At 37.3% G+C, this 25,424-nt stretch overlaps 1 protein-coding gene across 1 annotated transcript in view; it reads left to right on the forward strand.

The window, feature by feature from the left end:
• Positions 1 to 21,256, forward strand: part of UBE4B (ubiquitination factor E4B) — a 34,978-nt gene extending 13,722 nt beyond the window's left edge. The window contains exons 10-29 of the mRNA XM_009702443.1: positions 490 to 590; positions 1,774 to 1,888; positions 3,812 to 3,895; positions 5,502 to 5,558; positions 5,944 to 6,060; positions 6,181 to 6,279; positions 6,756 to 6,869; positions 7,873 to 8,071; positions 8,308 to 8,446; positions 10,728 to 10,827; positions 11,584 to 11,711; positions 12,091 to 12,189; positions 13,014 to 13,249; positions 13,971 to 14,097; positions 14,390 to 14,534; positions 15,613 to 15,747; positions 16,132 to 16,323; positions 18,848 to 19,022; positions 19,538 to 19,684; positions 20,102 to 21,256. Coding sequence (XP_009700745.1) covers positions 490 to 590; positions 1,774 to 1,888; positions 3,812 to 3,895; positions 5,502 to 5,558; positions 5,944 to 6,060; positions 6,181 to 6,279; positions 6,756 to 6,869; positions 7,873 to 8,071; positions 8,308 to 8,446; positions 10,728 to 10,827; positions 11,584 to 11,711; positions 12,091 to 12,189; positions 13,014 to 13,249; positions 13,971 to 14,097; positions 14,390 to 14,534; positions 15,613 to 15,747; positions 16,132 to 16,323; positions 18,848 to 19,022; positions 19,538 to 19,684; positions 20,102 to 20,163 — 2,571 coding nt within the window. The 3' untranslated portion in view covers positions 20,164 to 21,256. The remainder of the gene's footprint in view (positions 1 to 489; positions 591 to 1,773; positions 1,889 to 3,811; positions 3,896 to 5,501; positions 5,559 to 5,943; positions 6,061 to 6,180; positions 6,280 to 6,755; positions 6,870 to 7,872; positions 8,072 to 8,307; positions 8,447 to 10,727; positions 10,828 to 11,583; positions 11,712 to 12,090; positions 12,190 to 13,013; positions 13,250 to 13,970; positions 14,098 to 14,389; positions 14,535 to 15,612; positions 15,748 to 16,131; positions 16,324 to 18,847; positions 19,023 to 19,537; positions 19,685 to 20,101) is intronic.
• Positions 21,257 to 25,424: the final 4,168 nt, after the last annotated feature.

The following is a 25,424-nucleotide window of genomic DNA, read 5'->3' on the forward strand; positions in this document are numbered from 1 at the left end:
TTGTATCAGTGCGGTCACAGGCACTCCTCTTCCTCTTTAGTGGGGAAACTTGGTGGAAGTTGACAGTTCTCTCTTGATGGCTTTGTTGTAGAAATAGATGTATAGAATTTATAAGGTCCCTTTGACTATTATTAATTTGTCGTATTTGAATCACATATATGTGTTATATCTCTAAAATAAGCACTGTGTTAGAAACTGTCCTTCCCCTTTTATCTACTGCATTTTATCCAATTTTAGTCCATGTAAAACATGCTCTTGTGAGACCAGCTCCCTATCAGTGTTCTACATTCTGCTTTTTCAGCTTTTGATTCTGGGGGGGGGGGGGAAAAAAAAAACAAGCAACCCTTTTTTTTTTTTTAGCTGGAGTAATGCTAATCTGAGTTTGCATATTACATTCATACTGCATGAATAAAGAAATTTACTATATTACCTGTCTGTTCTGTCTCTCAATACTTCTAGTTTGTATTAAAATAAAGTTATCTTTATCAGATGTGTAGCCAGCCAACAGTTAGCCAGTTACTGAGCAACATTCGATCACAGTGCATTTCACATGCTGCTTTGGTGCTACAGGGATCCTTAACACAACCAAGGTAAATACAGCTGATGTTAATTGTGAAAGTTGGACTGTTCCGGGATTTTTTTTTTTTTTTTTTTTTTTTGAGGATTAGCTAAGAAAACTAAGATCAGTTGTTGGAGCAGGATACATTTATGTGTCAGAGGAATAGTTTATTGCTTACTATTGGAGACGATTTTTCCCACTGATATGCTGGTGGAGAGCAGTTTAAGTGTTTTCTAATTGTGTTTGGGTAAAATCGTCCACATTGATTTGAACATTGATTTGAACAGTTTAAATGGGGGATTAACTGAGTTAACCAAGCTGTTTTTTGCCTTACCTCATGCATAAACTGTTTTACTTTCAGATTGTTGGGGCGCTATTCCTGTGAAAGTCAGTAACCAGTAGAGCTGCATCTGAGAAACAGTCTTATCAAACTGTGTAGCAAAAACTGCTAAAGTGGCATAGCACTTGTTTACAACAGATTTGGTAATGTAAATCTGTGTGTAGACATTCTACACTAAATCATGACTCTGAGATTTCAAGTGCAGTTGTTTCAACAGTGGTTGTTTAACTAGCAGCCTCTTTAGTTGGAACGCTAAAAAAGCTTTTAAAAATAGGATATGTGACTTTTACTAAAATCTGCATGATTTTGTATTTGTGTTCCCAAAGAATACTTCCATAATCTTTGAAGGTGCACCAGTTAACCACTGTGCTTTGAGATTAGTTTCATTTTTACATGAACCAATGTTGACAGAATAAACTTTATATATGTAATAAGGAAAAAAAGATACTTTTTCAAAAGTCCTGGAGAGGAGTTGAAAGTAATGACTGTATTAATTCAGAAAAGACTTAATGATACGTTCCTTTCTTAATCTGAAAAAAACAAAGAAGTTGTTTCTTCACTAGTTGAGCTTAACAAAGAGTTTTTTTCATTAGAGAGGAGTAGAAGGGAGAACCAATTACTACACAGAAGCTGTTACTTTCTTCCAGCCTTATTAAACTAAAGAGTGATGTTGGCAGCAGCATCTGTTTCAGAATAATCTTTCCACAAGTAACTTGAGAAGACAAGGTTAGTTACTTCTGAAAGGAGTAGGTGATAATCTGCTTTCTGGCACATCCTTAGATGCGATTACTGTGACATTTTTGCAAACACTACTACAAATAATCAGTATTTTTAGATACTGCTTTTTTTTTTTTTTTTTAAAAACCAAATAAAGGTCATTGCAGCAGCAGTCTTTGCTGGTACCATATATGCTGTGTAGGAATCTCCCGTTTGGCTTCATCCAAGAATTGGTGAGAACAACTTACCAGGATGAAGAGGTGTTCAAACAGGTAAGGCATAGGTAAAAAATAAATAATTATATCATATGATTCCACTGTTTGCAATATCCAAGAGAGTGGATTTCCAGAGGTTTATTCTGCATCTTGCAGTTCTATACCTATTACTTCAGGGGTTAGCAACCTGTTAAGCAATTGGAATTTGGTTTTGTTCAGTTTTAACTCATTTAGCATTTTGTAAAAAAGACTGTCTTTCATTATTTGCTGGTTCTCATTATTAAAAGTGCATTTGTTAATAAGCAGCGCACATTTATGTAAAGTTGACGTGAACTACTCAGAATATATAGGCATATATTACGGGATTGATCTTGGGTTTTCATCCTTCTATGCTTCTGTATAAAATATCCTAAAAATGTGTGCATAAGATGGCAATCTTCTGTAATCATACTCAGAAAGATTTATTGTTTTTTCTGCTTTGCAATCTTTACCATTCTTTGCAATTTTAATAGTTTGCATCTAAGGCGCTAAGAGCATTTTACAATTCCTAGTCCATTAAATCTTCATATTTTACGGAGGAGGTGACTGAGAAATGTTAGATGGCTTATTCTGTGTGTCAGAGTAGTTCACTGAGATGTTAAAAAAAATTGGAACTGGTGGGCTTAGTAATTAAGACACAAAACTAGCAGACTTCTTCTAGCTCATATGATATTAAAGCAGATCAGTAAGGTTATAATTGTCTCTAATTAGCACTCCTGTAGTATTATGTGACTTAGCTGTAAAGGGGCCTTCAGAACAACATTTGATCCTTTCAATTTTGAAAAAAAAAGACATTGGCTAATTTTTGTGTGTAGTGAAGGTGCCTTTTAATAATTTATACCTCTGTCTGGACACCTTTTAGTAGAGGTTCATGTAGCTGAAAGTACATTTAAGACTCTCAAAATGTGGCTATAGAAAGTGGTAAAGCTCACCTACCCTGCAGAAGAGAACCATTCCTCTAGCTGAAGCAGACAACAACCTCTTTATAGTCCTTTTCTGTAAAATGATTTAATAATTTTTTTTGTCTCTTCATAGAAGCAACACGATATAGTTAAATTTAAAATTCCATGGGACCTCTTGTTATTGTTGCAAAACTACTATAAGTTTATTTTGTGGGGGTATAGTTGCCAGAGCTGTGTGATTGGGGCTTACTAATTGGCTATAATTACTTTTGATTAATAAGTTCCTGTCATGTCGCCTCCTCTTTCATAACAATCCTTGACTGCTGCTTATTATCTTTATTCTTACCACAGTTACAACTTACCAGCACAAAACCAACTTGCTTTCATGACATGCAAAATTAAAGCTACATTATTACCCTAAGTGTATAGGCAAATAAATTATTACCCATTTGGGCAATCAAGTTGTTGGAGACCTCTAACAGAACTTGTGTTCTCATTTGTGTATATAATATACGTGTTTGCACACATGCATACAATTATCTATAGTGATCCAATATGAAGTGTGTGTATGCTTCCCCATGTGGTTTCCACATGCGGATAACCTGATGGAACACATCTGATTTTTGTCAGTGTGCTGACATTACTATTTGTCAGCTTCAGGTTGTATCTTAGCTTTGGGTCCAAATGTCCCAGGGGTTTTTTGTTTGCAAAGTAAACGTTTGGAAACAAGTTAGAATGTGATCAGGAAAAATACATACAAGTGCTTGGAAAAAAGTGAGTTTTATGGATGAGTCGTTATGCCCAGGCATCAAGTCAATACACCACTTTTGCTATTTCAAGCAAGTTGTTTTTTAGCTTTGAATAATCTCTTCAGTGTTCAGGCATAACTGATACAAATTTAAAGAAAAGGTCTTGGCGGGGGGGGGGTTGTAACTTGCAATATTTGAAGAACGAACAGGCATTTCATGCTGTGTACGGCAATAGTGTCATTTGATTGCTTCCTATTCTTGAATAAAGTAATCTACTTCTGTTTTTACAGATCTTTATTCCCATCTTACAAGGCCTGGCTCTAGCTTCCAAAGAGTGCTCGCTTGATAGTGACAATTTTAAATACCCCCTTATGGTAAGGACTGTTCATTTCTAGAAGCAGGTTTTTTATGATTACTGATAACTTTTACAGATTGTATACAAGATAATGTACTTCAACATTTTTGGGATTGCTTTGATTAGTGGATTACTATTACACTATATGTTGAAAGCTTAATGTGGTATGAGATGTGTAAAAGGACCATTAAAAATCTAGTAGAATCTGAGGCCAATAATATTTTTAGCTTAAACACTTATTTTAGCAGTGTTTGTATAGTGGGCTATTCAAATGTTTATATGTATTAATATAAAATTAATCAAATGTATGGATTTCATCGTGCATACTAGTTATAATACTGTGGATGGCTATAAAGTCCTGCTAAGGTCCTCCCAGTTTAAATCTGGGAAATAAGGCCCGATTTCCATAGCAGTGTTCATTGGACTCACTTGTGTATGTGGGAAACTAAAGTCTATTGCATTAAACCCAAAATTATTTGAATTGGTGACTGTTTACTGTAGGGAAAAAAAAGGGAAACGTCATAATATTCCCTGGCTGAAAAGTTGGGAGACTTATTTTTAGGTTTAAGTGCATACTTTAGTCCTAGATCTGCTTCCCTCCTATTGCTTTTATTGACAAAACAAAACAAAATTTTGAAAAGTATGCTTGACCACAAAAGAGCAAGCTAAATTCTTGGGTAAATTTAACATTGTCAGCTAATATCTTCAGATTATAGGATCTTCAGCATATGCCAAAAAAGGCTGTTACCTCTCAGGTTTAATTTGTACTTCAGGAAATTAGCTGGACTGGGGTGCTGCAAATCAAATTGGCTAAGTAACTCTGCTACTTTTGCAAAAGTAGCAATTTTTGCTGGTTCTCTCTTTTCCTGCTCTTCTGTTATTCCCCCCAGTTTAAATTGCAAACTGTTGCAAATTTGGCTGTTGGCTACAATTAAGGGCTACTTGAAAATGATAATTCATTTTAATAATCTCTGGTTGGCACAGCATGCAACAAAAGGATGGAATAGCAGTTACTAGCTAGAGTATAATTGAAGAATGAGAACATATAATACAGGCAAGGCAGGATATGTGAAAGCCTACAGTATTTTTCTGTTTTCAGAATCGTCGTGTTATAACTACTTTCTTTTTTCTGTGCTGCAGTTGAAAGTGAGTTAGAGATCTTGGATAGGATTCTTTGTTTCTGGCTTCTGTGTTCATCTGACATTTTTCCACTCTGATTCAAAAGACAAAGGCCTTGGTGTATGTATAGAACAATTGCTCTATTTATTATTGTTACTGATTTTTATGTGGCAGTTCAGGAGTCCAGCAATGGCGTTGTTATGTTCTGAATAAACAAACAATTTGCACAGCTAATTTTTGAAATAAGTGCAATAATTTATTATCCTGTGAGACATGCTAGCTTTTTTGAGACAACTTCAAACAGATATAAAAGCTAAAATGGGAGCAGGGTGTGCTCTAGCCCTTTTCGAACCTCTTCGCCATTGTAGAAGATGGAAGTTTTTCCACTGATAAAGGGAAAAAGGTTTGGTTCTTTCAGCAGTTCACCATGTTAAGCTTGTTATTTGGAGACAGGTTACTTAGGAGTTGTACACAAAAGTAATTTTTCTTGGGATTTTTTTCTATAGGCACTATGTGAACTTTGTGAAATTAAGTTTGGGAAATCACACCCTATGTGCAGTTTGGTAAGTGTATGCAGTCTGAATTTCCCCCACACCCACTCCCCCCCAAGTTAAAAGAACCGTATGACTTTGTTGGTATCATACAATCCACTTTTTTGAGTTCTGAAGGACATTTATCACAGGGCCTCCTGTAGTATCTCATGCTAAACAATACTTTAAAGTAAACTGGTAAAGGGGGTCCTTCTCCCTGAGAATTTAGAAAAACTAGGACAAACAAGAGTTGCTTAGATTGCTGAAATACTGAGGAGATATTTTCATTTAGCTATCAGCATGACTGAATGTTGAAGAATTGAGAGCATGTGGCAAACACTGAAAGGTGACAGTGCAGCTGAAGTGGTATGGCTGACATGGCAGCTTTGATTAACTTGCTATTTCTCCTGTTTTCTAGGTTGTCTCTTTGCCCTTGTGGTTGCCTAAATCTTTAAGCACAGGTGCAGGAAGAGAACTGCAAAGACTTTCCTATCTTGGAGCCTTCTTCAGTCTCTCTGTCTTTGCTGAAGATGACGTAAGTGTTACAGAAGGATGTTGATGGTGGGGGTTGTTTGTTTGGGTTTTGTTTGTTTGGTTGTTTTTTTCCCTTCCACAAGATGTTCGATACATTTGCCAATATTCATTCTACTTTCAGAACAAAGTAGTTGAAAAGTACTTCTCAGGGCCTGCCATTACTCTTGAAAACACCCGGGTTGTTAGCCAGTCTTTGCAACATTACCTGGAATTAGCAAGGGTAAGTGTTCTCCCGTTTAAAAAAGAACGCAAAATATTACGGGTTTTTTGGTCTTGACATAGATGAAGAATATAATCAAAAAATCTAGCTTCTGTGTTAAACAACAAATCTGTTAGGATATGGCTGAAGGGAATTAGGAAAAAGAAAATTAGAGTGCTACAGATCTTACTCTAGGGCTGTAAGCCAATTCAGAAAATATCAGAACAGTTAGTCATGGATTATAGTTCATGTTAAAGGATGAGTAAAAAAAATACATACTGTGTTAGTAGAATGTGTGTGTTGCATTAGTCTTCTATATACATCTTTTCTGTAACTAATGTCATAACTAATATATACATATAAAGTTGACAATAAGACCGTAACAGAAGTTGTAGTTAGTTTTGTGAAATTTGTAAAACATAAAAATACGGAATAACAGAGGAATGCAATGTTGAGAAGTATGTGCAACCTGACAGAATGTTTACTTGAAATTCCAGCAAGAACTGTTCAAGATTCTACATAGTATTTTACTGAATGGTGAAACTCGAGAAGCAGCTCTCAATTACATGGCAGCTATTGTCAATGCCAACATGAAAAAGGCACAAATGCAGGTAAAAAAAAAATGACTCTTCCTGTCATTCGTGAACCTAGTCAATGCACAAATAGCTCTAGATGGCTCATGCAGTGGTGACTCTTGAATGGAGGACAAAAGAATTTTGAATACCTGCTACAACAGACAACAAGCCCTATCATCAGTCTTTATCTCTTTCGATACATTTCCCATTTCTGAAATGATTCTGGTTTACCTATTTGATCAGTTTATGTTATCTCCTCTCTTAGGAGCTACATGTCACTTCATTAACAGAGATTCTACATTAGATGTTTAAAGCTTTGTACTCCCCCACCCTGTCTATGGGGGCTTCATTCCAATTGGCTATGTTTAAAAAAATATATTTCCCAGCTGGTAAGTTGCTAGGCTTTGTTTGTATGGCTTCTGTAAAAGGAGTAATGCAGATATGAACTGGCATGGTTCCAGTGAAACAACAGGGATGTTATTTTGCCATTGTTTAATTAATGCATTGCACTCAGTTCCTGTGATAAAATCTGTGCAAGAATCCTGAACAATTGAAGTTTGCATCATTGTTGTCTTCAAGTCCCCTTTTCAAAAGCAAACATTTGGATCCATTACTAAGAATATTTCTGTGAAATTCCAGTGAAGAAGTAATAGAAACTTTAGACTTAAGATAAAACTCAAGAATTGAAGCTCAGCAACTATTTGAAACTCTTCTGTTGCTGTCTATATCTGTGGCAAACCATTCTTGAAAGAGGCCCTTTTAAGCCCTTTTACTTTCTTAGGTCGTCCTCTACTTCTTTTTATATGTTTGTTTAATGTTCTTGAGAATGGCTACTTGAACCATAGACAAAGATAGTATGTAAGTTAGTAAGTGACCTTCCCGTTATCACAAAGGTCTTCTTACAGATCCACATTCTTCATCATTTCTCTGTTTTCTTGAACTTGCATAATTCATTTATGTTGAATACTGTTCAAGCAGCAGAAAATATCCTTGTACTTCTAAACTTATGTCTTCAACTATTTACTTTCTTACCCTACAGACAGATGATCGTTTGGTATCTACAGATGGCTTTATGCTCAACTTCTTATGGGTACTACAGCAACTAAGTACGAAGATAAAGCTGGAAACGGTTGATCCCATGTACATATTTCATCCCAGGTGTCGTATTGACCTCCCAACAGATGAGACAAGAGTGAAAGCAACAATGGAGGATGTTGCAGCCTGGATTGCCGAACTTTGTGAGTACTTTTATTAAGATATATTAAGTATTTACTATGCCTTCTGTTAGTGATACTGGAGGTACATGGGAGTACTTGATTCCAGCAAATATAATTCCCCTGTTCCTAAATGTTCTTTCTTGATGCTGTTTGCTCTTATTTTAAAGAAAGTTGGGTTCAAGGTCTCACCCCTCAATAAGGCAGTTCATTTTTCAGTTTATTCACCTATACTGCTCTTCTGTTTGTTTGTTTTCTAGATAGGGATCCGTCTCCATTTTCTGAGCCGAAATTCCCAACAGAATGTTTCTTCCTAACCCTGCATGCCCATCACCTCTCTATCCTGCCAAGCTGCCGTCGGTACATACGTAGACTGCGGGCCATCAGAGAACTCAACAGGTTAGAAGTTGTTAATTATCTAGCGCATCTGAGAGTTGTAGCATTTGAGCAATGTCCTGTTCTCACCATGATGGCAAGTCCTATAAACTTAACTGAAAATTAGAATGACAATTTGGGTAAAACTGTTGCTGAGTACAGATCGTCTTAACTATTTGTTCATCTGCTGCTTTTGGCCCCTCTGGATTTTTACTTATGTTGGGAGACTGTGGCTTCAATCAGGAATTGGATAATAGTGGGATGGTGGATATCAGTTACACAAGGCAGCTCAAATTGGTGAGAAGAACATTCTGTTTAAAAGATAATTGAATTATCTTCAGAGCATTTTAGGATTCATGACATTACTTTAACACTGTTTATTATAACTTAACCTGTGGTGTGGTTGATGGTGTGTGGACATCAGTGCCTCAGGCTCTTTGACATAGCTGTAGGGGTGCATATGAAGTTACACGTTTGATAAACAAGTCATTGTAGATGACTTGTGATTTCAGAAACAAGACCTTGTTAGTTGTGCCTGAGCTTCCCTTTGACTTCTGAGGTGGAGTAACTTGTCATACTCTTGGGTCAGGGAGAGGGAAGTCTTCAGCAGTAAACTCTTAATATTAATGATGTACGTATAATTCAGCATGTGGTTTACCATTTTAAAAATTAAAAATAAAAGTTATGATGTTGACATGAAGATACTGCTGTTTTCCATTTCTCTTGGCATAAATTCAAATAGACTTTTATAGCTGCTAAACCTCAAAGAATACTCTGTTAAAATTAGAACAGATTTTTGTATCATCAGTATTTTTCCATTGTTTATAATTGCATTCATTGCATTTTGGTAAATGTTCCTTGGCAGTAATGCCATGGGTTCATTACAGGATTTTTGGACTGCCTTCGTAGTGATTTCATTTTTAGTTTTTATAGCACATGCAGACCAAGAACCTGGGAAGCTGCAGAGAGTGGAGCAGGAAGAGTCAGTATATTTTAAAGAAAAAAGTATTTTCATATGAACAGCCTGTGGATTACTTGTAGCTAAGCCATACATTTGGCTCGAAAAAGGCATTGCTTCGTTTTCCTTATTTAGAATTGTTGCGAAGGAGCTGCTTATGCAGCAATCTCCATCTCATGATGCAGAGTGAAGAGCTCTTGGCTTTTACTGACATCAATAGGAGCTCAGTGTTCAGCATTTTCCATGAATTGCTTGGTTGCTTGCAACACTGGGCAATGTGATTAGATGTTGGTAATAAAGAAGTTACAGTGGATATTTTTCTGCTGTAGGCAGAGATTGATGTGGAACAGAAAGTGTGTTTAGAGCAGGGATGAAAAGGGAGCATATTCATATAGTTCCATATATTGAGTTTTGTTCTAATCTGTTGCCCTTCCTGAAAAGGATTAAGATATGAAAATATGTAGGATTTTTTTAATGTAAATGGTGTGTGTAATGTACATTTAAGTTCTCTTTTCTGTGGGGCAGAGTGAGAAGATGGGTAAGGGAGGGGAGATAATATCGACGACCTTGGTTTACTGGTCCTTATGCTGACAGGGAGACTATAGACTATTCATGTATTGTACTCCTGCGCAAACCTGAATTTTATAGAGAGTGGAGCATGAGAATGGTAGAACAAAACTGAAAAAAGTCATTTACAATAGTGGAAAGTGGGAAGATACACAGGATGCGGACTTGTTCCTTTCTTGGGAAAGGGAGGGTGTTTCTAACAAGTCCTGTTTTCAGCCACCTTTTTCTTCCTTACCTGATTTTGTTTTCCATTTTCTGTTCTGATATTAGAAGATGAATGAGATCTCTAAATATCTCGTCATTAACTACACCAGCCCTTCTTTGTGTTAAGTTAAAATGATGTCATTAAAATTAACCTTTTCTTTAGAGTGACTGTAGACTTCAGTGTGAAAAAAGAAAAAAAGGCAAACACTTTTTTTTTTTTTTTTTTTAATACAGTGTATAAAATGAGTTTGTCAGGCAGGATAGATCCCTTCTATGTTTCCTCCCCCCCTTTTTTTTCCTGCACTGGTCTGGTTTGTCTGACAGGCATGTGTGTTGGAGCTAGAGTATGTAGTGCCTTTGAGTGCACACTGTGCAGATCTTCAGTCTGCATTTACAAAAGCAATTTATTTTTCTTGTTATGATGATAGGTAACTTATGTGAAAATTATTAGCTTTTTTCCCCACTCTTGTTCTCAATGATTCCTCGGTATTTAGCAGATAAGTAGGTGAAATGCCTTGTAGATGGCAGTGCATATCACCTCTGTCATGATAACCAATTATTGCGTATGATTTTCAGGACTGTTGAAGATTTGAAAAACAATGAAAGTCAATGGAAGGATTCTCCTCTGGCTACCAGGCATCGAGAAATGCTGAAACGTTGCAAGACACAGCTTAAGGTTTGTAAGTGATTCAGTTCTCAACTAAATGCCTTTGTCAATCTGTCTGTGTGTTTACTTTGTGTCCTAATGTTTAAATGCAACTTCCCACTGATGCTTCTTGAAAATGGTGGTTTTGAATCTGTGAACCATGTGAGTACTGCACTAGATGGTGGTCATGATACAATATAACATTGACCGTGAAATTAAAATTCAAAGCAACACCAAGATTAACTTTGGGAGTATTCCTCAGAAAGAAGAAAATACTATTTTTATAGGAGAGAGAACAAGCAAAGGGATTGTGATTTTGTTCAGAGGTAGCTGTGCATGAATAATCCATGCCCAAGATGGAGATGGAACTCTTGAGTCCCTAATGTCATGTAGAATTCTTGCAAAGATCAGTATGCTGGGGTCCTCTCTTTTGACAGTCTGTCCTGCTTAGGTCTTCCTAGTATAAATTGACACAAATTTTCTGAGCTGTATCACCAAAATGACTTTAATTGCACATTTTCCCACTTTGATACCTGTTATTTCTTTCATTGTTCCCATAAAGCTTGTAAAAGGCTCCTCTGTCCCTGCAACTCTGAATTATGTCAATGTTTTTCTTGATATGTTGGGGCTTAAGTGCCCTGTTTTCTTCAAATAAGAGCATATTTTAAGAAGAGACCATTGTATAATTGTTGGAATTTGCAGATACATTGATTAGCTTGGATAGGATTGACCTTCCTTTTATGTTGTCTTGCCCTGGCTTAGTTTTTTTGTATGCATATTCTGCAGAAACTGGTAAGGTGCAAGGCTTGTGCAGATGCTGGTTTGCTGGATGAAAACTTTCTCAGGAGATGTCTGAATTTCTATGGCATGGTGATTCAGCTGATGCTCCGCATTCTTGACCCTGCCTATCCCAAGTGAGTGTCAAGATTATCTGTGTAAATTGTATCAAAGATATGTCAGATCATGTTAGATTGTTTACTGAATTTAGCAGTTCTAGAATTTTATTTTTTTTTTACAGTGTCTGCATTCTTACATGATTGTTATTTTATGTCAGTGACGTACATTCTTGCATGGAATATATGTCTTACTTATAGTTTAAGGTTTAGTTGCAGGAGGGGAGCAACCCTTGGGTATGTTTAGTACAATTCAAGTACTGACAGGGATTTTTTAAAAAGTCAGTTTCAGAAGTCTTGTAAAGTGTTCCCATAGGAGAATTCCATAAGAGAGCTCGTGACGCTTTCTACTTAACCCTGCTATTTTACTGTCCTGTTTGTTGTCTCTCTTATTCTACAGCATAAAATTGCCTTTAACTCCTGAAGTTCCGAAGGTATTTGCGGCATTGCCGGAGTTTTACGTGGAAGATGTTGCTGAATTTTTATTTTTTATTGTACAGTAAGTAAAGTTATACCTAAAGGAAATTTGTACTACCATTTACCCCTGTAACAGGTGGTGCGCACATAAATTTAGGATGCAAAAGTCATTTCCTAGATAATCTGTAGTTATGTTTTGTTCTTTACCGACAACCATAAGATTATGGCATTGGCAGGCATTGATGCAGATATAATGCGTGGAAGAGCTCCAGAGTCCCTTCGAACCTAACTTTTTCTTGGAAGAATGTTGAAGGTTTTTGGTTTCCTCCCGCCAAGAATATTCTTTATTGTTTGGAGTGAGACCTTTTGATCTCATGATATGTTAAATCATCACTAGAATAATATTTTTTAAATGTCATAGCTTAATAAGTAGAAGATTCTCCCTTTTATGAATTTGCTGGGACGAAATGCTTTTGTATTGTTTTAGCAGTTTAGATGGGCATGAATACTATTCACATGTAATCCTCGAGTTCTGAAGCTAGTCACTCTTCCTGAACATGTGCCTTCAAATTTAGACTTCACTGTGTTGTGTGATGAGGAGGTGTTTGCTTTTGCCTTTCTAAGGTGCTGTTACAGTGGTACTTCATAGCAAATTTGCTATTGGGCACAACAAAAGAATGTGATAGTGTTTCAGTCTAAAATTCAGCTTCCAGTGAACTGGCAAGACCTTTTGGAAGAGTAAGCATCTAGTTTCTGTAGAGAAGAATGCGGAATGATGATAAAATGACTAAACTTTTCTGGTTGCTAATGAGCGATCTGAATTTACTTGATGTATACAATAAATCTTCTGTAGACAATGCAGGGTTGGGGCTTTTAATTTTGTTTTTCTTATCTCCCTCTTTTCAGATATGCTCCTCAGGTGCTTTATGAGCCCTGTACTCAGGACATAGTGATGTTCCTTGTTGTGATGCTGTGCAACCAGAACTACATCCGAAATCCTTATTTAGTAGCCAAGCTAGTGGAAGTGATGTTCATGACTAATCCAGCTGTTCAGCCCCGGACCCAAAAGTTCTTTGAAATGATTGAGAATCATCCTCTCTCAACAAAATTGTTAGTCCCCTCGTTAATGAAGTTTTACACAGGTAAGTGCTTCATCTATAGGTCACGGAGTGTGCAGTAAGCAACGAGTATTATAAGGCAAAAGACTGTGTTAGTTGTTGCAAACTTAAAAAACCAAACAAATGAAAAAAACCCCAACCAAACAAAAAACCCCAAGTAGATCTTGAAACATGGGGGCTTTGTAGTTCAGGAATCAGAGGAAATAGCATTAGATGGAACCTTGAGAATTCTAAGTCCTTCCACAAGCTGCTGCACACTGACAACTCAAACACTGTAGATTGATGTGACAATTTTTTTTGTGGTGTTTAGATTCCAAACTGGAAGTTTTTTGTTTGCTTTGTAAGGGAGTGTTGGGATTTTGCTAGTCCTGTAGACTCAGGTGCTTCAGAAGGGATTTACACCCATAGAAAGAACTATTTTTGCAGTGATCCCAGTGTTTTCTTATTAGTGAAGTTTTAGACTGTGGGACAAAGAGCAGAGTGAAGTTGAATAAAACAGAAGGTTTTGTTTTCTGAGGGTTTTTCTTCAGAAATGACATTGGTTCTGGATTAGAAAATGGACAGTGCTGCTGCTTTTAACGGGGATTAAGATGGAGACTTCTGAATGGAAACTGAATTTCATCTCTTGAAGATTGATACTTGAAGCTCATCACATTAGAGAGAGTAGGGGAGAGATGTAGTGTGTTGCAGGTGAATGCTGGTGGGAAAGTTTTGATTTCAGTTCTGGAATGTCTGTCTTTTTCAGATGTTGAACATACTGGAGCCACTAGCGAATTTTATGACAAGTTTACGATCCGCTACCACATCAGCACCATTTTCAAAAGCCTCTGGCAGAATATAGCTCACCATGGTACATTTATGGAAGAGTTCAAGTGAGTAAGAAATTGTGTATAATGCTGCTTACTGTCATGCAAACTGCTCAGGCGCTGACCTGAGGAGGTCATTACCACTGGGAGTGGGTGATGCTGCTTTCCATTATATTTTAAATGGCAGCCCCTTCCAGTTGAACTGGAGGGTTTCTAAACTGAACTTTGCACACCACAATCAACTTGGGGATGGATACATTATTTGAAATGCACAGTGCAGAAGGAGTGTTGCTGGGGTTGCAGTCTGGTCTGCACACCCGTCTACTCTGCCATGGTAACTGTGTTTCAATGTTTTCAGCTCTGGGAAGCAGTTTGTTCGCTACATCAACATGCTGATAAATGATACAACTTTCTTGCTGGATGAGAGTCTGGAGTCCTTAAAACGTATCCATGAAGTGCAAGAGGAGATGAAGAATAAAGAACAATGGGACCTGCTGCCCAGGGTGAACAGAGCTGGTTTTCAAAGTGCCCTTGACTTATTTTTAATTTTTTAATAAAAAAACCATTAAAAAAACTTCTTAATGAGGGGCAGCACCAAAGAGCTGCTCATGAGAAGCAGTTCTTGATGCTTTTTCTTGCTGCCAGTATGGCCACGGTCACTCTGGATGACATTCTGCAAAAAACATCATTCTGTGTAGTTATATTGTGGCTGGCAGAGAGTGTGGTGTGAAGTGGAAATAGTGTAAAGTTTTGAATTACTGTGCACTTAATTCTAAGTGGAGAAACTGAGACTTTAACCTTCTTGAAGGAGGTTTTGGAAGATGCTCGCCAGTTGAATTGACTTCAAGGAATAGAAGCTTTTATTTTGTTAATGCATTGATCCTGGATAGATTTGATGCAGACAATTAGTCCTATACCTCAGACCTTAGGCTGATTAAACAATAATTGTGTGTGTTGACCCACCAATGTCAGGTATTTCTATTTTAAGGTTATTGATTTAAAAAAGAAAAGAGAGTTTGAAAAGAAAAGCCATAAGGATCTTGTTTGTTAAACTTACTCTGGTTTGCTCTTTTTGAAGCCTTTCTTGTTCTTTGTGCCTACAAGCAAGGTAAAGCCATTACTGTAGTGACAAAATGAGCTGGTACATCATCCACAGATTGTTCCAGTGTGGAATGTTTATTACTTATGATGCTGCATAGATTAGAGAGAACATCACTTGACTCTCAGATCCCAAGCAGGTTTTGAAGTATTGGCATTTGGATGGAAAGGAAGCATAACCCAGTTCTGCAGCTGTGAGGAGCAGTTACAGGATGTAATCAGACTCAGTAACTGTGGAGTCTTGTGACACCACTTGCATTCATTTTGTAGTGTTGCAGCATTCTGGAAAATTGGTGCAGACTTTAGTATTGGGTAGTAAAAGGGAACTGTACCTTAAATTAAAAAGGTATCACATCTGGATTTGCATTGCTGTCTGTTCTTTGGTCTGTCTAGATCATGTTAGGTTTATGGCTGTTAAGGTTTTGATGAGTGATGATGTATGAAAATCTGTAGACTTTTAACCTCTGAATGTTTATTTTCTAGGATCAGCAACAGGCTCGGCAATCGCAGCTAGCTCAGGATGAGCGCGTGTCTCGTTCATATCTTGCCCTGGCAACAGAAACTGTTGATATGTTCCATATCCTTACCAAGCAGGTTCAAAAGCCTTTCCTCAGGCCTGTAAGTCCTGCTCAGATTTAACTTGGTTTCTACCTTCTCTAACATCTCTACTGTTGGATAATAACCTGGAAATGTTGATAGCCCTTTGTCTCCATTCTCCTCCCCTTTCTCCAACTCATTGAAATATAATTGCTGTTGAAGTTACTTGATGTTAAGGGCATTACTTCAGCCACTGAGATGGTGTCATCCTTCTCGACAGAAGCTCTTTGCATTGTACGTTTTTTTTAATGAACAGTATGCATAAAGAACAGACACTTTCTGCAAGCCTACAAATTTATAACTTTATTAGTTAATAATTCCTGATCTTGCTGTATGCAAATCTAGTGATAATTGTCTTTATCATTGCCTTCATGCTGTGATCTGTGTTTTACGTTGGTCTTGTAGGAACTTGGACCACGACTGGCTGCTATGTTGAACTTTAACTTACAGCAACTGTGTGGCCCCAAGTGCCGTGACCTGAAAGTCGAAAACCCTGAGAAATACGGGTTTGAACCAAAGAAGCTGTTGGACCAACTGACTGACATTTATCTACAGCTAGATTGTGCTCGCTTTGCTAAAGCAATTGCTGATGATCAGGTGAGCTCCAAAAAGATGAGAGGGGGAAGGGCAAAAGCATTGTGGACAAACAGGACTTTGCAGAATATTCTAGAAGAGTTTCATCTTTCTTCTATGCTGCCACCCACTTTCCATCGCATATGCTTGCAATATGTTTTCTTTCAGCAGATCATCTCTGTTCGTATTCTGTCTGCTCTTTGTAGATAGGTCTGTTTTCAGAGTGTTTTGCAAACCTATAGACACACATAAACATCTATAGTGCTTCACACACATATGAAATTTCCTGAGCATTAGTTGCTTATTAGCTACAGTCTCATTGTAAATTAGCAGAAGTACTGTGTCCTAATTTTGCAAGTGGGAAAACTGAAGCATACAAGAGTTTTGAGTCCCTCCCTACGTTCTCTTCAAGAACACATGAAACAGGCAGAGCTGGGACTGAGAATAAGGAGCCTCATTTAACAATCCAAAGTTCAGTCTCTAGACTAACAGTTGGCAAATTGTATTCCCTTTTATATCACTTTATTAAATGGCTGTGTAATAAACTGACGAAACACAGCATACATGGGACAATTAAAGACACCTTTAAACTCCTTATGGTAGTCTTCAGAGCAGAATGTTAATTCTTAGGGTAGATAAGCTATTGCTCACCTCTGTGTTCTTGTAAAGTTGTCAGACTCCTGAATCGCATCTGCCTGTGTCTTATAATATAAACTTTTCAAAATCTAGAGGAAAAAAATGTTCTCAATGGCTACTTGAAATTCTAGTGGAAGCTGGTTTACAACACATGAAGCTGTATTTACATGTCTAGTGAAGCAGAGGTATCAGAGTAACTCGTCATCTTTTTTTCTGTAACTATTTAAGTTCTGATAATTACGGATAATATCAGTAACACTTCGAAAAAATGTTTTCAATGGCTACTTGAAATTCTAGTTTACTGGTTGCAAACTAGTTTACTAGTTTACTAGTTTACTAGAAGCTGGTTTACAACACATGAAGCTGTATTTACATGTCTAGTGAAGCAGAGGTATCAGAGTAACTCGTCATCTTTTTTTCTGTAACTATTTAAGTTCTGATAATTACGGATAATATCAGTAACACTTCGAAACAGACCTTATGTGTTTGCATGTGTATGAGCATGCAGTGTACGTTTTATGCTGTTCAGTATATATGAAAGTAAGAATGTTACCCATCATTCATTTATCGATGCTAGCCACAGCGAAATGCACAGCAATGACATAGGGATTAAAAAGAGAGAAGCCTGCTGGTGTGGGAACTGAAAAAAGCTTAATTAACAAAGTGGCCCTTCATAAAAAGAGGGTGGGGGGAAGTGACTAGTATCTTGGAAGCTGTCAATGACAGGAAAAAAGCACCAAGGAAATGCACTGTTGGTTAATGGCTACTGGTATTAGGAGAAAAAAACAAAACAAACAAAAAGTTGCCTGATCATGGCAGGGTGTCTCTAAAGCATTTTGATACATCTCCCATTTGCAAATCCTACCACGTATTAGAAAGAATCTGAAAACGTTTATAAAGCCCTGGGCATGTTGCCATAGTCCTGTTCTCCTCTGTGGACTAGAAAGGAACTTGGGTGGGCACTGTGTGTCCTAAGCAGTGAATGGTATTTCTTGGTGTGATGTCGTGTAGATGAAAGAAGTGTCGGGCTGTGTTGAACACTTTAAAATCCCCAAGGAAAAGAGAAATCTGTGGGACTTAGCGTGTTTTTGTTTTGTCATTTAATTCAACCTTGCACTGCAGTGTAAATAACAATTTTTATTAAAAGGCTTATATCAAAACATGGCATTGTGAACTGAAAAGAAAATGGTGTCTTTAGAACATAAGCAGCTTTGAAAAGTCCTTGCCTAACTTTTTTTTTTTTTTAAACATGAAAGCAATGCTTGCTTCAGTGAAACTCTAGGATATGCATTTGGTCTCTGTGAATGTTGTACTATGTAGCTGTACAGTTCTTACTGCAACGGTTGGCGAGTTTCCAGCACATACTGGCTCCCTCTGAGTTGCCTTACTATTTTTGCAAGGGGGGGTGGGGTGGGGTGGGGTTTTTTGTTTGGTTTTGTGTGGATTAGGAGAAAGAGTCACTTCTTTTCCAGTACTGCCTTGCACATTATCAGAGAAGTTAAGAAATCAAATAAAACTCTTCATTTTATGCTATATTTTCAGCCAAGACTTGTGAGAACAAGAATACAGGCAGGGGTGGCGAGACAGACGTTTTGTGTAAGGATCAGTCCTAATAATTGTCAGCTTCTCTGAGTGTCTTACTAATTTTGATCAGGTGATGTGGCCTTTTTTTTTGGTCCTGAACAGTTCTACAGTAGTGATGAGCAGTAAAAAAAGCATAAGCCTACCCCAAAGTTGACATTTTGGCGCTAGATGAAATGTTACCTACTACTTTTCTGTCTGATGTAATGTTGAGGTTTCATTGATCTGTCCTTTTGAAGTTTTAAAAATGCAGTAAAAGATCTTTACAATTTTTATGGCATGTTAGGATACTACAACTCAGCAAAGTTGTCTTTTTATGCTTTGCTTGTAGAGGTCCTACAGTAAAGAGCTCTTTGAGGAGGTTATCTCGAAGATGAGAAAGGCTGGAATCAAGTCAACCATAGCAATAGAGAAATTCAAACTGCTGGCAGAGAAAGTGGAGGAAATTGTTGCCAAGAATGCCCGTGCAGAAATTGATTACAGTGATGCTCCGGATGAATTCAGAGGCAAGTGGAGTTTTCTAAATACTGACTTTTTAAGAGAAGAGGCATTTGTTTTGTTACTTTGATTCTAAATATGAGTGTATGTAAATAGAAACTATGTATTGTTTATGAAGCCTTGCATCCCACTCTATTTCAATTAAATAGTTAAGTAAATGGAGAGCTGGGAGTTTCTTTGTTTGTTTTCCCCTGGGATTGTACTGTCCAGTTCTATCCATGTTTTGCTTACATGTACATCAAAACAGTAAAAAATAAAAAAAAATAAAAACAACCAACCAAAACCCAAAACACTAAACCCAAGATCTGAAAATAGGGTGGAAATAGCTAATGCTTAGTCCCAATTCAGAAGGGGAAAAGCAGTGTAAAGGCTGAAGTCCACTGCTTAATTTAACCATTTTCTGTAACATCAGTAATATACCTGACTGGAGACCCTGAATATCAGTTCCGCAGTGTGGTTTTGTGTGCAGATAAAATTTGTAGCTCTTGTCTTCAATTTAATGAGCAGACACTTGTGTCCTCAGATCCACTTATGGACACTCTGATGACTGATCCTGTGAGGTTGCCATCTGGAACTATTATGGACAGGTCAATCATCCTGAGGCATCTGTTGAACTCTTCCACTGATCCTTTCAATCGTCAGACGCTGACAGAAAATATGCTGGAACCAGGTATCTCTTTAAAAATTAGCAATGGAACTGTTGACTGGGGGAAGCAGTTTGTGTGCAGGTTGTTCTGTATGCTTTCAGAAGATAGTGTGGAGGCCTCAGTAGAGGTAACTTCTTTCATCTCAACTTGCACAGAAAAGTTCATTCCTTCTCCTTTCCCTTTCTCTGGGGGGAAAAATCCCCACACCCTTGCCTTCATAACTACTGGGCTAAAGGATGCTATTATGGCCGGTCAATGAGTCGATCATTAACTCAAAGCAGTGCAGAAATTACATTGATAGAGAAGAAAATAGTAGTAGATATTCCTGATCAGGTTTCTAGAAAAGAAATTGCTTTTGGTCATGAGGAACTTTCTTATAGTAGTATTACTGAGTAACTGCAAGTTAAATTTTTTTTGTTTGTTTTTCTTTACGCTATTAGTGCCAGAACTTAAAGAGCAAATCCAAGCCTGGATGAGAGACAAGCAGAATGCTGACCATTAAAAATTCCCTTGCCGTGCACGCCAACTCCAACAGGAAGAACAGGGCGTAGGCTGTTCGGTAACAGTGGAGCAGATACCCTTGGAAAGCTGTTGATGGGATTCGGACGCCCGCTGGCACTAGCTTGCAATAGTGACCAGAAGCATGTGGACAAGGAGAAAAGTGGCTTAATTCTTGTACATATATTTAAGTGATAACGATGGTCAATAACATGGTGGACAAGCTAGGAAGTTGCTTATGTTACAAAACTGTCCTTCAGTATGTCACGTTTTGGAGTTTTTACAGCTGAATTATTTTAGCAAAGATGAATGGATCAGGGCAGCATCCCTTCAACCTTATTTTTTACAGCCAGATATCCGTTAATTTGATTGTGGTTAGAACCTTGGACATTTTGCTGCTAAAGTAACTTTCTCCTCTTTTCCCTCCCTCCTTCCTCTTCCATCCATCAAACCTGCACTGCTCTTTTTTTCTTTTTGTAATGCAAAAAAAAATAATCCCTGTGAAAATCAAAATCATTCCCCTGCCCTCAAAAGAACATATTCTGTGCGATAACTGTGCCTGCAACAAAGTGTTAATCTTGGGATCGTATTTTTATATTGCACATATTTGCATATTTGGTTTTTAGTTAGTGTTAGACACAAGGATAATTTCAAAAAAGCAAAGATTTCGCACATGGATTTTAATTTCCGTTCTTTGAAATGTCCCCTTTCTTTATGTTGATCTAGATGCTCTGGTATTTTTGAAAAGCCTTGAGATAGAAATATGGTAAAACAGCTGCCATGAAATGAGATGCTTGGGAATACCAGGACTTCAGTGACTTTTAAAAAAAATAAAATCCATTCTTTCAATGCTGCAGATACGATACATATGCTAAATGACAGTTCTGAGCCATTAGAGCTTGTCTGCAGAGAGCAGATCCTTTTATTCTTGGAGGCTGCAGTTTGGGGCAGGGGTCATTTTTTATGTTGCATACCAATTTGTATCCATGGCTTGGCCTTACCAAAGCAGAAAGGGTGCAGGAAATGTAGAATTACATTTTTAAAAAAAAAAATTTAAAAAAAAAAATTCACAAACATTTTTGTATTACTGCCCCCTGCATATGATACTTGAATTTCCTTTTTAAAAAGGATTTGAAACCACAGTGTTTTAAAATTAAGTCTGAAAAAAAGGTTGTTTTTCTCTTGTTTTTCGCTGTGTCTTCTGTTCAATTCCTGACTCTCTTGGACTTCAATAAATGATACACACTCACACAAAATGTTTCCTTCATCTTTCCTTTAAGTGGGTGGGTGGAAGTATAAAATATACAAAAGATTGGGTGGCTTTGTTCAGGTTTGCTGATAATGATTCAGGTTCTGGCGATAACTTACTAAATGATGTGAAAAATTTCTGTGCACACAGATATCAGTAATACTTCAAAGTAATGAATGTTCCCAAGCGGGTGACTCTTATACCTATTCATAGCTACGTGACAGTTGGTGACAGGCTCCAGGGGGAATTTTCATTAGGTTATATATAATCCAGTGCTGACCTTTGAGATGTGCAAGTAAATCTAAATTAAAATGTGAAGATGGGGCGGGGGGGGTGGGGAGGGGTATTTTTTGTTTGTATTTCCCCCCCGCACTGTGTGCGTGTTTTGTTTTCTCCAAGGGTGGGAGGAAGATTCCAAAGTTTGTGTCTGCATGGACTGTTGGAACAGAGAAGCTTGTTTGTGGACTGGTTTTATAGTTCCTTAACCTTCACTCCTTCCACAAATTCAAATCTCCCTCTTCAAAAGTCACAGAACAAAGTCTGCTGTGCTTCTATCTGCATCTGTCATCCCGCATCCAAACCTATCGTGGTTTCTGAACACATTACAAGGGTGTGCAGTCAGCTATAACTTTCAAGGTGTGTTTTCTTTTTTAGTAAAGAGGTAATTATTTTCTACATAAAGAGAAACTCTTAAATGTTCCACTGTCACCTCATTATTAAAGATTGTAGCGTGAAATCTCTGGAAAGATCCCAGAACTTAGACTTTATTTGATGGGGCACAACTGTTCAGCAGTGTATATTTGTTTTTACTCAACTGCTATGGTTTCACATTACGGCTTTTTTTTCTGCAAGTTACTATCACATAGCTTTTATTGACAGACTCTGAATGTATTGGAAAGATGGAAGAAATGTTTGCTTCTGCTTTTTGTCAGCTATTACAAATTGGACACACCATCACCTTTTGTGAATAAGGATGCTGTGGAAACAATGAGCAGTCTTATAAAATGAGAAGAGCGCAAGCAGAAATATTCCATCTGTAAATTAAAAAAAGCTGGTTGCTTAAGTGTATCCGGTACAGGGCTTGAGGTCTGTTATTCTCTAATAGTTCTTGATATTTCACATTTGAAGTGTTACAACTAATACCAAAAAGGGTTGTGAATTTAAAGGTTTTACCAGAAAATCTGTATGGAACTAGCTCTTTTTAATGCAAGAATAAAATGAAATTTTTTTTACATTTTTTTAAATTTATTCCATTGTACCAACTGAAAGACTTGTTTGAACAAATTCAGGATGTTTCTCTTAACCTTGTCTGACAGGAGGAAATAGAAATATTTACATTTGGTATAGGATGTATTAATCAAGACAATGCCCTTCAGAATCTGAATTTATATTTATTCTGCCATTGTATCAGACTTTGACCTGCAGAATATAAATAGCAAAGTGCATTACTGAGCTGTTTTGTCTAATTATGGCATACATATATCACTTGAAAATGTATCAGTGCAGATATTACAGAAGACACAAAGTCTAACATGAAGTGGCTAAAACAATTTTATCTGGAGAACTGGTATCAAGTATTTCAAAGGTGTGAATGCAGACAAATGCTCTCCCAAATTCAGCATACATGGGCAGAATAATGAAATGTATTTTAATACGAGTAACTGAAAATGCCATTATATTGCTGTCTTCTGAGTACAAAAGTGAATCAAAACCCCATCTTTCAGCTGATAGTGGACATTCAAGTAACTGAAAAGGAAAGCTGAAGTTACCATTGGATTAGGAATAAATCTCCCACAAAAGCATATCAGTTGTGTGGTTAATGCTTTCCAGCTTAATGCGATAACTTTTTCAATCCAACTGAACCTTATTACAGTACAGAGACTTTATGTTGGAGATCACAGAAACTATCAATTGATGAAATCACCTTTGACATTTACATGTATCTGTAGACTCTGAATAGCTTTCAGCTGCGAATTGCTCATCCCAGGAATGGCTAACTTGCATAAATGTTGCAAAATGTGCTTTTCTTGGAGAATATGAAGTTACAAGATTGTATTGCTGGTCTCTACTTGCCCTCTAGCTATGTGACTAGAGAACTACTAGGGCAAGTTCTGATGTTATAGCAGTACAATTCATTACAATTGATTCTATTATATCACAACTTACACTTATGTAGTAGCACAATTTACATCTCCGGCAACTATTCCCTGCCCGCAGCAAGGACAGCCTGATGCTGTTAATAGCAGGATGACAACGCCGCTTTAACCAGCAACAGATTATTGCCAACAACCCCCAGAAGCATTACACTACAGTGTAGCTGTTGTCCTTTCCGTTATCACTTAGCTTGAAATACAGGCAAGAGGGTAGTTTTAACAGGCTTCCTAGTTTGACGTAGCAGATCTGTCATTTGAGTAACCAACTATAGTTGTTTGTACTAATAAACAGAAGAAATTTTTCACAGTACTACTTGCTCTTATTTTTCTGGTATAATAATGGTTAAGAACACTTTCCTCGTGCTGGGGACCTTCATTATGTGAATACTTTCTTGAAAAGGAATGTCTAAATTCTAGTTTTAAACTCACACACACTTGCAGGGAATTGGATCTGTTTCTGTGGTTTTGCAGGGTTATATGGTATTGGTCAGAAACATATGAAAGGGAGTAAGAATGGTACCTTTCCTCTAAGGGAATGGACACTTAAATTTTTTAAACGAGATTCACAGGTACGACACTGCAGTAGAATTCCGCTTAAGTACATTTTTTTTTTAATAAGTTAATTCTAAATTACCCAAGGATACCTGACTTAAAAAAATTATATTGAGAAGGCTAGTCTAATTAAACTGAGATAAAAATGACAAAGTTCTAGAATTAAAAGTGCATCACAATGAGCTAAATGAGAACTGCCTTTAATACCAGACCACCTTTCAACTCCATACTTGGATATTTAAAGAGGAATCTTCCTCTTGTCTCCCTTTACAGTGAGCAACCTCCCAGGCAACATACAGCATGTGTCATATGCCCTTTACCGTTTTCTTTCTCAACATGTAACCAGACTTTCTCTGAACATTTCTAGCAGATCTTTCAAGACTCTAAGCAAGTAGCCAAATTAACACACTGGAACTATTCTATGCGAGTACCCTTCGAACTTAGACATAAAACAGTGAGTGCAGGAACTACTCTTTCCTAAGAGACACTACACAAACTTAGCTGAAGTAAAATTAATCACGTTGTCTATTACCCCAGAAGACTACAGCACGCACCCAGTACTCTGACAGTTTGCAGAGGATTTTGAAACAGGTTTTGGTTTTTGATTTTTTTTGGTTTGGTGTGTTCCCCCGCCCCGAGAAATTATAGCTGGCCTAATTCTGCATGGCCCTAGATAGAAGTTAGCATAGTTACACCACACTAAAACCACCAGTAAATCACATCTCCCATCAACAGAAGTCTTCCAAAGTTCAAATAATGGTATTTTCTAGGACATACGAAAGCCCCCTATTTTTGCTTTGTTGGTTCTGTGGCAGTATTGCCCTACAAGCTGCTGTTCAGCTATGTATTGTTAGGCTTTTGCACTCACAGGCGTAATTGCAGATGATACGCACACACAGATTGGCAAGGGGGAAAAGTCACTTTTCACCAAAGTAACATGTAAAAAACCTGAAACTGATGGGGAACGCAAGAGGCACGGTGAAGATTAATGCGGTTAAGAGCCAGGGACCTGTCAACAAAGATAAGCCTTGTTTCTGAAACTAGAAATCTCAGGTGCCAAATGTTCTCAACAGCTTAAATCCAATTAGTTTATGATGGTGTGTGTATGGAAAATACGTAACTGAGGTATTTCATGTAATATTATTCTCTTTAAAATGCTTATAAGCTTAAACACAGTCTATTTCTAACAGTAGAAATGATCAAAGTACTAATGGAAAGGAGGAACTTTACAGCTGAAGTTATTGCCACAAAACTGTACTTTCTACTATAACATGCGTGAAATTATTTAAAAATACAAGAGCTAATATAACA

Source organism: Cariama cristata, unplaced genomic scaffold (assembly GCF_000690535.1).
Source record: "Cariama cristata isolate BGI_N322 unplaced genomic scaffold, ASM69053v1 scaffold11756, whole genome shotgun sequence".
Lineage (NCBI taxonomy): Eukaryota > Metazoa > Chordata > Aves > Cariamiformes > Cariamidae > Cariama > Cariama cristata.